General features: G+C 38.8%; 1 protein-coding gene across 2 annotated transcripts in view; it reads right to left on the reverse strand.

The window, feature by feature from the left end:
* The window catches only part of CCDC50 (coiled-coil domain containing 50), an 85394-nt gene that overhangs the window by 40978 nt on the left and 26070 nt on the right, over nucleotides 1-18346 (reverse strand). For both annotated transcript variants that reach the window (XM_069557692.1, XM_069557685.1), the window contains exons 2-4: nucleotides 10509-10571; nucleotides 9545-9671; nucleotides 6258-6348 (exon numbers count right to left, since the gene is read on the reverse strand). In XM_069557692.1, coding sequence (XP_069413793.1) covers nucleotides 6258-6348; nucleotides 9545-9671; nucleotides 10509-10571 — 281 coding nt within the window. The remainder of the gene's footprint in view (nucleotides 1-6257; nucleotides 6349-9544; nucleotides 9672-10508; nucleotides 10572-18346) is intronic.

Raw genomic sequence — 18346 nt, forward strand, 5'->3', positions numbered from 1 at the left:
CCTTGATACTCTGCTTCCTTCCTGTTAAAGGTTAGTCTACAACAGCATTTCCCAAGCTGTTTCTGAGAACACGGGTATCAAAGATTTACAAAAAAAAAAAAAAAAAACAGAAAACATGTATTATATCTAATTCTTTAAACACACTGGCTCATGTTAACATCCTAATGAAAGAAAAGTAATGTTATCTTCTTGCAACCCTGGAATTTCCAAATTTATTTTGTGACAGAGGTCTTTTTGTTACATAAAATATATACACATATATAAACCTTACTAAATTAGTGTTTGACAAAATATAACTTGGGGAAAAAACAAATCTAAAAGAACTCCAAAATCCTTCTGAAATCACATTCAATTATTTTTTAATTAATAATATTAATCTGGTAGACTTACTTTGGGTTAATATGAGAAATAACTGTTGTGCAGAAGACTTTCTCTTTTTTTAATTTATTTTTTAGTTGGAGGAAAATTACTTTACAATGTTGTGCTGGCTTCTGCCATACGACTAATCAGCCATCATTATACATATATCCACTCCCTCTTAAGCCTCCCTCCTCTCCTCCCACAGAAGACAAAGTAAACACACTTATTGAATTAACACTCATCTCTGGAAAATGGGAAGCTGTGAGCATAAGTAAAGGCAGAGTTAAGGATTCCTGGAATGCTACAGGAATGCTATGTCAAGAAAAAAAGATTCACTGATTCCTTTCAATGGCTCACATATTCTGCTAGAGACCTCCTACAGAGAAATAAGATACATGGTCATTATTAATGTTCTTGTCCATTTCAGTGCTAGAAGCAAAATGATTAACATAATATAAGACATGCAAAGATGAGTGCTCTAAGACAGACATTCACACAGTAAGGTGCAGAGGAGCCCCATGCAACTTTCCTAAGTAGAAGACAAATTACTAAACTGTTGGATCCCTTTGGGTACTTTTATGGTTTATACAATTTTATATGAGGGTTACTTCTCCCTTAAAGTTTTCACCACTATCCTAATAGTAGGGGGATTCAAAATGAGAAAATCTTGGGTATAAAGACAATCTAAGGGAGATGTGAAAATGTGACTGTCAAATGACTATCAGAAGAGTTAAAAAAAGGAAATCCATTCCATTAGATTGCTAAACTTTTTTATTACCTAGCAATTACTGTATTAACATCTAACTCAGTAGGAAATGTAAATCAGGTATAATCCTAAAAGGGTTACTCTGTAAGACCAGAAGAACAGACAGTACCAAATTCATGGCTGTAAAAACACCAATATAACTAGGATAAAAGGAGAGAATAATTTTATCAACCAGAGGCCTCCCACTCACTCCCTGTCTGGCTATATATGTGTAAACTTATTTTTAAAGTGCCATAACATAGGGAAAAAAATTACATAGTTTAAATTATTACTACCTGAGATATTTCCTAGATATTACCAATTTACATAGATATATTTTTAGACCATGAATTTCTAATCAAATTAAGAATGCTATGAAAACGTACCATGGCTCACACTAGATTAATTTTTAATGTAAAGTGGTTACTATGTTTATCCCTGAATAGTTCACATTATAAATGGCTCCAAATTGTTGGATTAGTGCCACAGATTTTTTGTTACATGGTTGGCCAAGATACTATTTATTTAAGAAAAAAATAGGCTTTCCCTAAAATAGTTTCACATTCACACATATTTGTACCTAGGTTCAAAGGCACATATGTAAAACAATATTCACATATACACAAAGTAGTTAAGAGCTTTATTTAAGAATAAATTCAGATCAGTTCAGTCACATCCAACTCTTTGTGACCCCATGGACTGCAGCACGCCAGGCTTCCCTGTCCATCACCAACTCCTGGAGCTTACTCAAACTCCTGTCCATCGAATCGGTGATGTCACCCAATCATCTCATCTTCTGTCATCCCCTTCTCCTCCTGCCTTCAATCATTCCCAGCATCAGGGTCTTTTCTAATGAGTTGGTTCTTCACATCAGGTGGCCAAAGTATTGGAGCTTCAGCTTCAGCATCAGTCCTTCCAATGAATATTCAGGACTGATTTCCTTTAGGATGGACTGGTTGGATCTCCTTGCAGTCCAAGGGACTCAAGAGTCTTCTCCAACACCACGGTTCAAAAGCATCAATTCTTTGGCACTCAGCTTTCATTATAGCCCAACTCTCACATCCATACATGACTAATGGGAAAACCACAGCTTTGACTTGACAGACATTTGTTGGAAAAGTAATGTCTCTGCTTTTTAATATGCTGTCTTAATATGTTGTCTAGGTTAGTCATATCTTTTCTTCCAAGGAACAAGCATCTTTTAATTTCATGGCTGCAGTCACCATCTGTAGTGATTTTGGAGCCCCAAAAATAAAGTCTCTCTGTTTCTATTGTTTCCCCATCTATTTGCCATGAAGTACTAAGACCAGATACTATAATCTTAGTTTTCTGAATGTTGAGTTTAAGTCAACTTTTTCACTCTCCTCTTTCACTTTCATCAAGAGGCTCTTATTTCTTCTTTGCTTTCTGCCATAAGGGTGGTGTCATCTGAGTATATGACGTTATTGATATTTCTCCTGGCAATATTGATTCCAGCTTGTGCTTCATCCAGCCCAGCATTTTGCATGATGTACTCTGCATATAAGTTAAATGAGCAGAGTGACAATATACAGCCTTGATGTACTCCTTTCCCGATTTAGAACCAATCTGTTGTTCCATGTCCAGTTCTAACTGCATATAGATTTCTCAGGAGGCCGGTCAGGTGGTCTGATATTCCCATCTCTTTCAGAATTTTCCAGAGTTCGTTGTGATACACAGAGTCAAAGGCTTTGGCATAGTCAATAAAGCGAAAGTAGATGTTTTTCTAGAACTGTCTTTAGCTATTTAAGAGTTTTAAGTTATTTATTTTTTTTAGTTGTTTAAGAATAACTAAATTAAATCAACTAAAAACACATTTCTTGGCTTGATTAAACAATATTGACAAATGCTAAACCTGTGACCAAAGAGAAAGATCCCAATAAAATTTGTCCACCCATATTAACCACAAACTCATGTGATTATGAGGTAAGTACTCCCATAAACTCAGTCCAGTATTGCCAAAGGCTACATGTGCCTTCAATAGGGCGCCACGAAAGAAACGCTACTACTATGATATTCAAGACACCATGTAAGAGTTTTTTAAAAAAAAAAAAAAAGCAAGGAAGACAGGAAGGAGGGAAAGAGGAAAAAGAGGGAAGGAAGGGAAGAAGCCACATGGTGGTAAGAGTACAGATCTTTTTAAACTCTTCTACATCTGTCTCCCCAGTGGAAATGCTACCTGCCTACATTTGTGCTCTGTTAAAAAACACAATAAAATTATACCACAAAGTTAGACATGCTAACTCACCCACAGAAAGTCGTATAACTCTACTTCTCATGAACAATGTTGTTCAGAAAAAAAGTATCTATCCCAAGAGGAAAGAATCTTGAATTCTACATCTGGTTGTTCTGGATGATTATAAGCTACAAAAGAGAGTTAACTCCAAAAATCTGTAAAAAGAGATCTGGATGAAAATCCAGAGAGGAGTTTTCCACAGCCTTGCTGCTGGATAAGAACTTATTAGTTAAACAGACTCTACAAGGAAGCAGAAGAGCACAGAAAGAGGGAAAATGTAACAACAACAACAAAAAAGAATCCGGACAGTTGACGAGTAACAGGCAATGCAAAGTTGGCCAGAAAAATTAGCACTGTTGTTTCAGTCTCCCCTATGAGGCGCCTTGGACTAAATTAAACAAATAAGCATCATCACACATCCTTCAACATCAAACTTAATGCAAATTTTATTTAATATTAAAACAGTCTAGTCAGCTGGAAATCACATTTCTCTACAATTAAAGAACTTCTTGACAGGACAGCCATATTCTAAACTAAGGCATCAGTGAAACTCAAAAATGTCTGGAAAAAAAAAAGGTCTTGAGTTTTTAAAGGCTAGTCTCATTAAACCTCCACAACTAGATTTCTCATCTCATCTCTCCATTGTGTTGGACAAGGGGAAACATTTCAGTAGGTCAAACAGTAGTGGAGGTAATAGGAGGCCTGTAAAGGCAAGAAAACCCCTAAAGATTCCTCAAATCATACCATACTGGAATACACTTAACTCTGCTTATTTCACCCCCACCTATTAATTCAGCACATATCTCTCTATTAGAGAAATCAGAGTTGCTACAAAGGGAGAATGGTGGGGCAAACACCTGGCGAGAAAGCAAAGAAGAAGGAACAACTATTAACTTAATATGTAGCAGAGACCTTAAATACATGATTTTAAACTTCACAGCAGCCCTTTAGGGTAACGTAGTTATCATAACTTCTTCAGTTTGGAACCTGAGGGTCTACATGGCTAAATGAGATGATGAAAGTCTCAGCTAAAAGTTAAACAGACAAGATTCAAACTCCATAGTTTACATGTTCTATGCTGTGTCACAGTATACCCAAGTCAGAGGCAGTCAGAACTGCAGAGACATTTCCCTGGCATCTTACTATAGTTCAGAACTGCAGAGACATTTCCCTGGCATCTTACTATAGCCGGGGACCAGTCATTCATATACTTCTTTAAGACTTAATTTCTTCATCTGAGAAATGCAGTTATTCACAACACTGCATACTTTATATAGTGTAACAATGAGATTATTTATTGTGATTGCTATTTAGATTCCACAGGCATCTGTTTTCCCTAATACTGCTTTCCCCTGAACGGAAAGAAAAAATATTACAGGACACCAGGAGCATTTATAAGAAGCCAACTTCATTACTCTGTGATTTTTAAAATAGAAGCTTTCCTGTCTATAAAACATAATCACTTCTTTCAGCTTCCAGACTCATCTCCAAGGAAGTCTTGACTATAGAGAAGCAACACATCCTGCAGTAAGAAAGAGCTCCTGTGTTGACAACAGAAGGATGAAAAGGAATCCCTCTTTCTTACTTACAGTTCTGATCATCACATAATCATGGTTTGTTTCTTAAAGAAATAGCTAAATACACTCACACCAGGTGTCTCACACTCGCCTGGCATTGAACAAGGAGTTCCAGAGGAACAGAGTGGCTCAGTAGGAGAAAGAGAAGATGCAGGCTGGTTCACTGATAACCCTGAAATATCTGTTTAATAGGGTGATTGTATGTGCCAGTGTGCCCAGGAGAGTACACAAAATTTCTCAGTACACAAAATATCATATGGTCATTCTACTATTAAAAATGATAAATCATTTTCTTTATTATAAGTTAAGACAAGGGCCAAGAATAGGGGAATAGGTATTAAAAAACCAGACACAGAGTCAACACAATGAAAAAGGAATTGTTTGTAAGAAATGCTGAAAACATAACGCAAAAGCAATGATCAGTGAGTACAAATTCAAGTCTTTTCACAAACCATATACTACTGCTAATTTTAGTCATTTTCAGCTTAAAAACAATACAATTTAAAATATATATACAGAATTAAATGGATCACTGTTTTGAGGCAGGGTATCATAGGAAAGTGAACCCACTAACAAAAGAGAGGGAGAGCAAAGACCAGTCCAGGACTCCTGTTCAGGCTACATTCAAGGTTTGCTCTCCCTAAAGTTGTGGGAATAACCCATACACAGATATCTTGTATGGAGCTGAATTACCTCTTTAAAATTCATTTATATCAAGAACTTCAGAACATGACCTTATTTAAAAATAGGGTCTTTCAGATAGAATTATTTAAGAGAAGATCATCCTCTATTAGGGTGGGCCCTCAATCCAATGACTGGTGTCCTTACAAGAAGATGCAAGGACAAAAAGCCATGTGACAACAAAGGTAAAGACTGCTATGATGCAACCGCAAGGCAAGGAATGCAGACTGCCAAGAGCCACCAGAAGCTACGAGGAGGCAAAGAAGGGATCTCTGCTAGTAGGTAGCATTGCCCTGCCAACACCTTAATTTCAATGTGCAACCTTCGGAACTGTGAGAGAATCAAGTTCTATTGTTTTACACCACCATGTTTGCAGTGATTTGTTACAGCAGCCCTACAGAAATGAATCCACACTTTTTGTCAAAGTAACCATTATCATCTTTTAAGATTTTACCACTTAAACAACGACCAAAGGACAATAAACGGTGGTCCATGGACAGGTCAACACTTGGACTATGCACCCCCAAAAAGGGAAAGCCCTCCTGCCCACCCAGCAACCCTACACTAAGCCTGTGAATACAGAGAGTCAGAGCTGAGCAGCCCTCCTCCACGGGGTGGAGGGGCATTAAACAAGTTGTACCTCATCCTTCTTCTCCTGAATCCGTCGTCTCTCTGCCTCAATAGCCAGCTTCTCCTGAATCTCCTGAGCAATTTCACAGTCTTGCTGTTCACTAAAAAAACAAAGGAAAAAACAAAGGAACACACAAGGAATGATTTTTCAAACCACAACACAATTTACTGAATACTCACTATGAGCCAGGGCATATTTTTATCTCACTTAATTCTTACAATAATGATGCAAAGAAGTCAATACCGTCACATCCTATAGCTAGAAAAACTTGAGGCCCAGAGTAGTAAAATCACTTCCCTAAGGTCACAGAGAAAATAAGTGGTAGGATCAGAATGTGATCCCTGGATACTATAATGGAAAGCTCCAGACCTTTTCTGTATGATCATATCCCAGGTTTAATTCCTGGGTCAGGAAGATCCCCTAGAGAAAGAAATGGCAACCCATTTCAGTATTCCTGCCTGGAGAACTCTATGGACAAAGGAGCCTAGAAGACTACAGTCTGTGGGCTTGCCAAGAGTCAGACATGACTTAGCAACTAAACCACCACCACAGTCCCTCAAGATTCTGCAAAGGAGATGTATACTATGAGAATGAGATCCACAAGTATCCAAGTATGCACAAAGTACACACAAACAGAGTAAGAGTGAATTCACTAAAATGTCAGTAATACTGTGGTCACTTAGAGGTGGTGGTATGACTTCAAAACAATTTTTATAAATTTTTAATTAAGTACATTTTTTCCAGTTTCAATAAAACTTTAAAAATGTGGAGGTGGATGTATATTCCACAGCTTCAGGTGCCAGGAGAAACCTCTGTGGCTGATGTCAGTTTTCTTAACACTCAGGCCACTAAGGCAACCAAAGGTTGTAATACTGCTGCTACCATAGTTTTGTTTTGTATTGGCATTCATGCATTCAAAAAAGACTCCAACAACATGTGCTGTCATCCAGGCACCATGCTCAACACTGAGGACACAAAACTAAATAAATCTCCGTCCTGCGCTCAGAACCCCACAATATACTTTGGTGGGAGAAACCAGACACATCATTTTGTGGGGAGAAACACGTCCTTTCAAACAGCACAAATGAATAGCAGTTTCATCAAGAAATGGGGTTTGGATATCACGAAGATGGTCTTTTGGTTTCAGGAACAGTCAGACTAGACTAAGTTGCGTTAGCTGTGGCCAACTCTTTGCAACCCTATGAAATGTAGCCCACCAGGCTCCTCTGTCCATGGGATTCTACAGGCAAGAATACTGGACTGGGTAGCCATGACCTCCTCCAGGGGATCTTCCTGAACCCAGGAAAAGTTAACAGGCAGCTTTTAACTCTATTATAGAGTGTGATACTGCTGGGGAGCCACTGTTTACATGGCCCTTACAACCTTTAGTTGTTATCTAAAGAGATATACATATGCTTAGAGCTTATTATGTAAAAGATGCTGGAACAAAACTACAGTTGTGGCTTATACAAGCAGTTCACTTGCTAAACCTGTATTCCCTTTGATTCTTGCCCTGCCAGGTGAACTTAAGAGTATCAACGAATCTAGTCTTGGTTGTATACTCCCTGTTTGAAAGCAGCCTTTTGTACCTGAAAAGTGTTGGGGGTGGGGGTGGCGGTAATATCCTAACTTCTCTGGAGGAACAGAAATCCCCACATTCTATTCTAACAAAAGTGAGGGGATGAACACTATCCTTATTTGTATAAGGAAATGGTCCTTTTCAACATGTTTGGAAATAGACAGCTGGAGATGAAAGCAGACGGGTGCACATACAGGGATGTGTATGTACACACAGAACATGCACATCGGACAGGAAAGGGGGAAGGGAACACATGAGAGAGAGCGCAGGCCGGAAGTGGAAACGGCAAGCTTTTTTAGTCACTAGCAGGAAAACTACTGGACAAGATACCTGGAGACCTGACTTCCGGTCCTGCCACTATTAACCAGTGAATCATGCCCTTTCATGTCGTCTCATTAGCTACAAAAGTTTTGGGATTTAATGACTTCATGTTACAGATATAATATTATAGGATTCTGAACCATTCAAACCACAGAATTGAAAATAAAAATCTACTCATTTATTATTTCTATATCCTCTTTTCATTCACTCACTTTTTTGACCTTACCAAAAAGTATTTATTAATCTAGTTTTAAAAATACAGAATTCTTCATGAATTTGCATGTCACCTTGGCAAGTGCTCAGAGTTTTTTCCCTGAGTCCCTTAAAAACAATGGCTATGTTTTATTCATATGTGTGTTCTCTGGTGCCTTTCATGGTTGAAAGGGTTATTTAGCAAGAGCCAATAAGAATGTTTATGAACAAAATAAGAAAACTGAATAAAACAATGAATAAAGTCCTCTCTGCAAATAACAGAAGAGAAAAACCCTTCCTCAAAGATGGCAAAAGTAATAGGCTCTCTCATTTATTTAAATAAGACAAATGAAGTAAATAGAAGGGTCCCTTCACTTCTTCCTTTACTCCTTCCTCCTCAAAACGATTTTGGAGTTAAGTCTACCACTACAGATTGGAGTATAGGAACCTCTCTCTAAGAAGAGATGTATTCTGTGAGCTTTCAAAACATTAAAAAATAAGTTTAAAAAGTCTTTATGATGGAAGAGACCTTAGACACGATCTCTCTATTTAGGAGGAGATGGAGAAATAATTTTGGTCAGACACTGAAGTTATGAAGAGAATGGAGGGTACAATTCAGAACTTTCCAAAAGATTCTGCCTCTATATAAAGAGCAAGGGGTTCTCGATTTCCCTGGCAGTCTAGTGGTTAGAACTTGGCACTTTTACTGCTATAGCATGGGTTTGATTCCTCAAGGAACTAAGATCCCACAAGTCAAGTGGCATGCCCCTCCCCCCAAAAGGTAAGGGGTTCAAGGAAAATAAGAGCAACAAACATTACTAGGAAATAGTAAAGGAACCCAGGAGACTTCAGAAAGTTCTGTGACATCCAGTATCTTGCTAGATTCCCCCCAAAACCACAGGAGGCAGAGGAGACAGAGATCATTTCCCCAGTGTACAGTTAAGGAAAAGTGAGACACAGAGCTGGACCAACTGGCTCAAAGCCATCAGTGAAAAGTGTTAAGTCCTACCAGAAACTGCATGCCCCAAAACCTAGAAAGGAATTCCAACAACAAAGACAATTTTTTTAAATAAAAAAAAAACTATGGGATCGTCACTGTAGGATTTATAATCTAATAGTGAAAGGAATCAAAGGGACAGACAGAAAGTCCTCTTCCCTGAAAACCAGTCCTGGCACAATGCTCTCCCACTCCCCAAGTCCTCACAGGTCTTTATAGCGCTTCTGCAGCTGAGCCTGGGCTTTCAGATCTTCCTCTTGAAGCTGCTTAGCCACCTGCAGATCATGCTGGACCAAACGGTTCCGTTGAACATTCGATGCCAAATGATGCTCAACTGGACAGGAAGATTAGAGAGAGGAATTACAATGCTTTGGCTTATCCGTAACAAACTTTTAAGAATAAACTTAAGAGTCTTTCAATTAAAAAGAACTTCACAGCCATCATTGCCACGTATACTCTCAGTAATGCTGCATAATATGCAGCATAGGAGTTGGCATTCTCATCTTTTCATTAAAGAAAAAGAGAATCAGAAAGGTTAAGTCATGTGTATTTGGTCAGCAGTGGCAATGCCTAAACTTCTACTCAAACCATCTAAAGCCAGGGCCGGTGCTCCTCCTGCTCCACAAGTTGCCACTTCATTTGAAAACTACATTTTTCAACACTTGATTTTTATACTGACACACAAATTAAAAGTTCACATATATGTACTTTTGTATAACACATAAAACTTAGATTTACTTTTCATAATTACATACATAAATATTCAGAAAACCCTACAATCTAGATACCAATAGGTATGTTTACCAATTGGTATCTTTACCAATCTAGGTAAAGGTATTTGGACCCCTATTCTTATGCCAGCCTTCTACCTACTCCTGATCCCCATATAACCACTGTATCCCTCCTACAGCATTAAAGCAAAGGAAATGGCTCAAGTCCCTCTCTTCCTCCAATACACCCAATGGTCTTCTCACCCCCAGCAGCTGTCTCCCTTCAAAACACCGAGAAGTGCATTCTTCACCGAGGTGTCACCTGCCTAGACAGATCCCTTGGGATGATGGGTGGTGTACCCTGATGACTCTGTCTTCTCCCCGCCTCACCCTAAGAAATCTGCCTCAAGGCTACCACTAAAAAAGAAAACTGGAGGAGCTTGCAGGGGGCTATTACTCACTCTCTTGTTCCTGCAGGCTGTGGGCCAAGGAGTGGTCCTCCAGGACAGCAAAATCTCGGCACACTGCAGAGCACGAGGGAGAAGGGCAGACAGGAAAGCTCATTAGTAGCACTTCAGCATAAAAAGAAAGAGGCTTTGTTCAGGGCTTCAAAGAGTCCATTCTAGTACTCCAGGATGATCAACTTTATAACTGGCAATGTACAAAAGAATAATTAGTTGGTAAAAAGTCTTCATTCACACAAATCCAGACGGTATCTGCTCAATGCCAAGTACAGGTGTACCACAAAGTAACAAGATAACGGTGAGACCCTGGCCTAAGGATGAGGTCCAGAAATTCTAATCCATGTCTATAAAAGGAGGGAAAGTACTGCTGTGACAGCAAAAGAGTTAAGAATGTTTTACATATTGCAGCGGAGAAAATCTGGTTTTTCCATGGTCAGAAGGATCAAAGGAAATCTGGCCTATGCCTCAGTGATCCCAGGTGACACAGTGATAAAGAACCCGTCTGCCAATGCAGGAAATGCAAGAGAGGAGAGTCTGATCCCTGGATCAGGAAGATCCCTTGGAGCAGGAAATGGCAACCCACTCTAGTACTCTTGCCTGGGAAATCCCCTGGACAGAGAAGCCTGGCGGGCTACATATAATCCATGGGATCACAAACAGTCAGACATGACAAAACAACTGAACGTGAGCGCATACACACACACACACAGCTTATGCCTCAGCCATCCGCGGTTCAGCAGATCCTCTCCCAGAGACTTGAGCGTGCACGCGCACACACACGCACACACACACAGCTTATGCCGCAGATCCTCTCCCAGAGACTTGAGCGCGCGCGCACGCACACACACACACACACACACACACACACACACACACACACACAGCTTATGCCTCAGCCATCTGCGGTTCAGCAGATCCTCTCCCAGAGACTTGAGCGCTTGCACACACACACACACACACACACACACACACACACAGCTTATGCCGCAGATCCTCTCCCAGAGACTTAGTTTATCCTGATCCTCTCAGGGAAAAACACACCTTTATTAGCCCCTCAGGCAAGAGTATATCTCAACTTAAAATGCAGTCACATTCAGTGGTCTACACTCTCACCCATGAGTTAGAACTGGTTCTCTAGGTTTCTCTAAATGTAGAGCTACCTAAAAAGAATCTGCAAACCAAAAGACAGTAGGAACCTTGGAACTAAGCATCTGCCACTATCTGCCTCCACCTGGACAGCCACGCAGAGTATTTCCTGGACTATTTTTTTAGACACCAATAGGAAGAGATGGTCTTAAAGGTTCATTCCACCCAAACTGTAATTTAAACTGTTTCTTAAAGCAAACATACACATGAAGGACTCTTGTTATGAAAAATACTGTTCTGTTTAAGGACGTGTGGCTTAGGTGATATACCCTTATTCTGTTCCAAACATGTACCTCACATTAAAGAGCAAAGTTCCCAAAGCCTCAGATGCCTGCCATGTGTAGAACTCAGGAACCTGTCCTCCACGGCTTCTACCAGAGTTTACAGATTTTGTCCTGCCGCTCTGGTTTTGTCTGTGAGGACATTTAATTAAAACAGAATGCAGAAATATTCCTTTGCCATTCTTAGCACTTATAAACGTTTACATTCACATTCACACAGCCCTGTCTCTCATTGAGAGATAATGAAACAAAAAAGTAGGCAGAGCTTGGAGACATCAGATTACTCTGAAAAGGCTTTATGATGGAAAGTCATTTCTGACTCAACATATTAAACCAAATATCACCTGCTGACCCCTGGCTCAAACACAACCTCAAAACCAGCAATTTCAATAGAAAGTCCTATTCTTTCACACCAGATATATTCTCATAAAATTTTAATAATTGAGGCCCAGGTCAAAGTTCTTCCATATTTCACAGAATGAACCTACTTTTAAGAAGAGCTAGTTAAACCTTCTGTTTAATAGGTGAGGAAATGAGGCCCACAAGGAAGAAAGGACTTATTAAGGGTTTATACACAGACTGTTGGTGGCAGGGCTGGGAGTCAGTTTTTGGGCAAGCAAGAATTCCTTCTGTTCTTGACACCATGACAGCCCTCCTGGACTCATGGTAGACCACGGTCAGGACAGACTGAAAGGAGATACAAGGACTAACATGCTTTCTCTAAAACACTTAGCTATTAATTAACATCAATTAATTAAATGGCTAGACATGCATGGATTTAGTTCATAGAAAACAAATATTCAGAATGAGTTAGCCAAAATGAATGCAATCAAACCTCTTGGCAGAAGAATGCTATTTTAATATGAGTGCTCAGTTGTTCAGTTGTGTCCGACTCTGTGACCCCATGGACTGTGGCCCACTAGGCTCCTCTGTCCGTGGGAGTTTCCAGGTAAGAATACTGGAGTGGACTGCCATTTCCTCCTCCAGGGGATCTTCCTGACCCAGGGATTGAAGCCACATCTGTGTCTACTGCACTGCAGGTGGTTTCTTTATCGCTGAGTCACACTACCTTACTATCTGAAGTACATTTATTAAACTACAAAAGCTTTTATTATTTGCAAACTAAAGGCAGTATTAATTTTAGATTAAGACTAATTTTTTAGATTAATCTTAAACTAATGTTTTTCAAACCATGGATGGCAACCTATTATTAGATTATAAAAGCAATTTATTGAGCCTGGGACAAGCATTTCAGAATGAACAACCTGGAAAATAGAGTATATCACACAGAGTAGAGGAAACTATGGTTTGGAGAAATTTTTTTCAGCTTTACATACACATATATGCATATGCAACATGGATTAGGCCACAATGTAAAAAATTATCACTCTGCAATTACATTCAAAAAAGTTTAAAAGCCACTTCAATTTATGTTATTAGGGTAAAAAGTTATGTCAACAATATATATTTTCTATGCTTTTAATATTATGCTGAATAAAATAAAAATTATAAAATTAGTGCAGTTTTCATGTGGATAACCATGTGAAGAAGTCAGCATGACATTAAAAATATGTTTATGGATACATATACCTGTAGCAAAGGCAATGGCACCCCACTCCAGTACTCTTGCCTGGAGAATCCCATGGACGGAGGAGCCTGGTGGGCTACAGTCCATGGGGTCACGAAGAATCGGACACGACTGAGCGACTTCACTTTCACTTTTCACTTTCATGCATTGGAGAAGGAAATAGCAACCCACTCCAGTGTTCTTGCCTGGAGAATCCCAGGGATGGTGGAGCTTGGTGGGCTGCCATCTATGGGATCGCACAGAGTCAGACATGACTGACGTGACTTAGCAGCAGCAGTGATATAACTGAATCAAGAAAAGTAGTGACCCCTAGAGACACAAGTACATGAGCAAGTGTGCCTTTAACACATACCCTGTTGCACTGCTTTACAAACAGAGAAGACTGAAGCAAATAAGGCAAAATATTAACATCTATTAAATTCAGGTGGTAGGTTCCTGGGTTTTTTATGGTATATTTTATATATATTTATTTTCTATGTTTTCTGTACTTTTTGTGATGTTTTATATATATTACACTTAAATTCTACAACTAAAACTGTTAATATAAAAACAATATAAAACCTTATAAAATTCACATCTTTTATTTTAGTAGCAGCACACATTGCTAAACCATAAACATGATGACATCACTGACATATCATAATAAGCCAAGGACTTTATGAACTTATGATTAACTTAATAATGACTCCTCTCAATCATTTCTTAATGTTTAAAAAGTAAGGCTGAAATATATTCAATTATTGTCATTTGACTCAGTCTTATTACAGTAGAGGCTGAACTGGTACCCACAAAATATGGGTACAGCCTGAGCTAGAAAAGAACCTAGAAGATCTTCCATGACTACAAAATGTACACACATACACACATCCCTAACTGCATGAGGCTATACTGCAATACACAGAGAGTTAGCCTTTAAGGTTTACTAAAAACTTCCAAATCATCATCTCATTTATACTGAAATATTACTTGCTTAATCCATAATTTCTTATACATCCTCCCTAGTCCCTTTCAAAATCAGCCTCTGCATTCTTTGCATTGCTACTCTAATGCAAGATGGGAAAGTCACACAACCAGCCACTTTTGTGAATCAGTAACCAGGTTGGAAATTACAGAAAACACTTCTCAGTCAGGACAAGTTCAGACAGGATCTTTGCTCCTCCTCTAACCTACTTTGAAGCAAACAGCTAGAAACTGTACTGAGAATAAAGAGCATCAACTTATCTGACTGTTTCCCTGCAGGCACATTTAAGAGGAACCACTGGACCATGGGCTTTTACCCTCCCTATTCTCAAACTTTTCCCTCCCATGTTCATTCTCATTCACCCTAATCTCAGGCTATCTTTTTTGCCATGAATAGCCAATCGCATCATTTTCCATTCTCATCCAACCCTGCAGTCTCTACATATTCCACCCGATTAGTGCTGGATGTAGCATAAAGTAAAACTTCAGGAGATGGAGATGCTCATTAATAGGGAAAAAAGGAAGAAAACCTGGTCAAAAAAAGTCAGAGTTCCATAGACAAAGGATGAAGACAATATGTTATGAATAGAAAGAATTAAGCTCTGTTTTTGATGACAGCATCATAGAGGCTTGTAAAATTATCCAGACATTCAAATAAAAACTAGAAACCTCTTCCTTTCCCATGAAAAGAACAGAGTTTTAGTGATTTTTAAAATTCAGACATGTACATATATACAGTGGAACAGTTTACATAAAAGCAAGCAAGTCCCATAAATGGGAAGTAAGATTTATAGACCTCCCACCTATTTCCCTCGAAAAGAAAGATGATTCTCACTCATCTGTGGATCCCCTTAAATAAATAAATGGCACAGTATTCACCTGTTAACACAGTTATTGAACAAACATTTGCTGAATTCTATTATTAGAAGGGTTAAGTCATTTATAAGTCATCAAAGAGGTAGAAGTAACAGGTTAACAGACAAAAAAATAAATTTGATAAAGGTTATAAAGACCTATTGGAGAAAGGGATGGCAACCCACTCCAGTATTCTTGCCTGGAAAATCCCATGGACAGAGGAGCTTGGTGGGCTGCAGTCCATGGGGTCACAAAGAGTCAAACATGACTAAGTGATGCAAACATACATGAAAACCTATAGAAAATTCTTTGGAGGCAGAAAAATGGAGCAGTTACGCTTGTTATGAAGGGGAGTGAGGGGGAGGGACAGGTGCAAGGAGTGGGGGTGACCTGCAGAGCTGTAAGAGGAAACCTTAAAGTAGCTAATATTCAAAGCCAATGTCAAAGAAAGGTTTAAGCAGTAAGCATTCTTAGCAGAGGGACCATTTAACTATACAAACTAAAACAGGAGTAAAGAAATCATTCCCCTTTGTCATTTTTTTACCCACATTGCAAACATTCTGAAAATGCAATTGCTATGACTCAGTCTTAACAAGCTTCCTCCCACATAAAAATGCCTAGATTAGTAATACATTCACTAGAAACTGTATCTTTCAACTGTCTGCATTACCTTTTATGTTCTGGTATAATTTTGTGAATTATTCTGTTTTAGTGTAAATGCTATTAGTAGCAGATGGAATATATACTCAATACTGAGAGCTGGGTTTAGGCTTGCTCTCCTTTTTTCTGCACACATGGATACACATTCTATGCATGGGGAAGATGTTTCGTCTTGAAAAGTTGGGTAATAACAGTCAGCTACAATTGACACTGAGAGAGCACTTTGGGGATTACAATGCACTTCCACACCTACCTCTCCTAACCTTCTGAAGACAGAGGTTTTGTCAGTATCCTCACCTTATTTATGAGGAAACTAAGGTTAAGAGAAATAAACTGCCTCGACCAAAACAACACAGCAAATGAGCAAATGAACTGGAAACCAAACTGAACTATTCTCGCCTCAAACACTTCTGTTCAAAGAACTTGTAGAAGAAATGGGTTTGTATTTAAGTATGTCAGAAAAGAGTGGTATTATTAAATACTAATTAAGATAAAACAAATATGAGTTAGGTTCTTTGAAATTGAGGACGAAATAAAATTCAGGTCAGAAGGTGGATTCCAAGTCTTAAAACAGAGCAATAAAAATGGGACATAGTTTACTTTATCTCACTAACAATTACAGTTGGCCTATGTTCACTTTTGAAAAGCAAGGACAAAAAAAAAAAAAAATTCCTGTCATTTGTACAGTGCTTCACAGATGACCTATAAGAAAAACCCTAGGTAGTAACTGCAATGGGAAATTCCAAGGAAAATCTCCCTTTGGGATCTAACAACTTTCCCCCATCTCCATCCAAAAATCAATGGCTTTCCTTTCCTTTGGTAAGACAGTATCAACGAATTCAAACTAATGTGTCTAATAGTTGCTAAAGACAATTTTAAGAAATGATAGCATATGTAAATCGCTAAGTTCTTGTTCACTGCCCTAGTTCACTGCCTTACAAGAGAAATGTCTCTAAACCATTAAAGAAGAGTCTCTACCCTGTATTTAAAGTTTTAATAAAACTGCCTCAGTAGAAGAGAAATGGGATGCAGGTAAACTGTGAACAGACCTCATCCTAATGCCAATTCTTCCATATTCTCGATCCCAGCAAAGTTTATGTATAGGTAGGTGACAGCGACATCACCACCACTGAAATCAACTCCAAAACCAACCCCCATCCATCACCACCACCATCAGCTTCTTAGAGATGCTCAGCTTTGTCTCTTAATGGAAACACTCTCCTAACCACTCGCCCCAATTATGAGCCCCCAAATAACCCCAAAATTAGGAGCCTCAAAATAATGTTGAGTCCCTGGGTCACTCTGAAAAGTGAAATTTCCCACTTTCAGATAGAAAGCTGGAAACAACTAGAATAGTATCTAAATAATGCTTGAGCAATTGATTTTTTTAGGGATAAATGGTAACTGAAACCTTTGATCCTTCTCTGACTTTTAGTGATTCTAATTTCCATCTTGTGGTAATGAACAAAATTGAGGTACAGTATAACAGAGAGAACACAGTGGCACCAAATTTTGGCTGATGTTAACAGCACAGCTGCTCCATTTTCATTTACTTTGTTCCTGGTCAAAAGTAGCCAATGGTAGGAAGCGTAACTTTTCTGATCTCACGTCTCCAAATCCCCTGTTCTTTCCAATTTATTTTGATTACTCCAGCTGTCTTGGAGACAGAGGGTCCTTCTCAGCAGAAATCTATAAAATATGGTAATTAAATCAGACCCACCTTCCTGTACTTACTATCCTTGATATAATTACCCCTACTTACTAAACTACCCACAAAGTACATAGAGATTTCCGCAATTACTTTGTGAAAGGCAAAGATTTTCATTCCACATATTGTACAACTGATCAGAGCATCAAGTATCACTAACCAATGTTTCAATTGTTTGGGGATTTTTATGGTTATTGGTTTTGGTTTGAGTTTTTCTTGGTTGGTCAGTGTGGGAGTGAAACACACACCAACAGGAGAGCCATACAAGTCTGAGGGGAATTCAATGACCACTATATACATGGTGAGGGTGGGGACCCTTTCCCTTCTGCCCATGGCACCTTCCCACTCTCTAAAAAATTCATAATCAACCTTCAGAAAAACTTCACTCAAATGTCACCTCTTTATGCACCCAATCCTACAGGACATACAACCAAAACCATCACAACTGACACTTTACAAAACCGAGCAGATTTACTTATGCTCTTTTCCCCAATGATTTCATAATATGTAATAAACATAACACTAGAGGACTAATCATATTATAAATACATGTATTCATTTGTTTTCCCAGCAAACATTCAAGATCCTGAAAGGCAGAGAAAAATCTTATGATCTTCTTGCTAACATTTATCCCAGT

Source organism: Ovis canadensis, chromosome 1 (assembly GCF_042477335.2).
Source record: "Ovis canadensis isolate MfBH-ARS-UI-01 breed Bighorn chromosome 1, ARS-UI_OviCan_v2, whole genome shotgun sequence".
Lineage (NCBI taxonomy): Eukaryota > Metazoa > Chordata > Mammalia > Artiodactyla > Bovidae > Ovis > Ovis canadensis.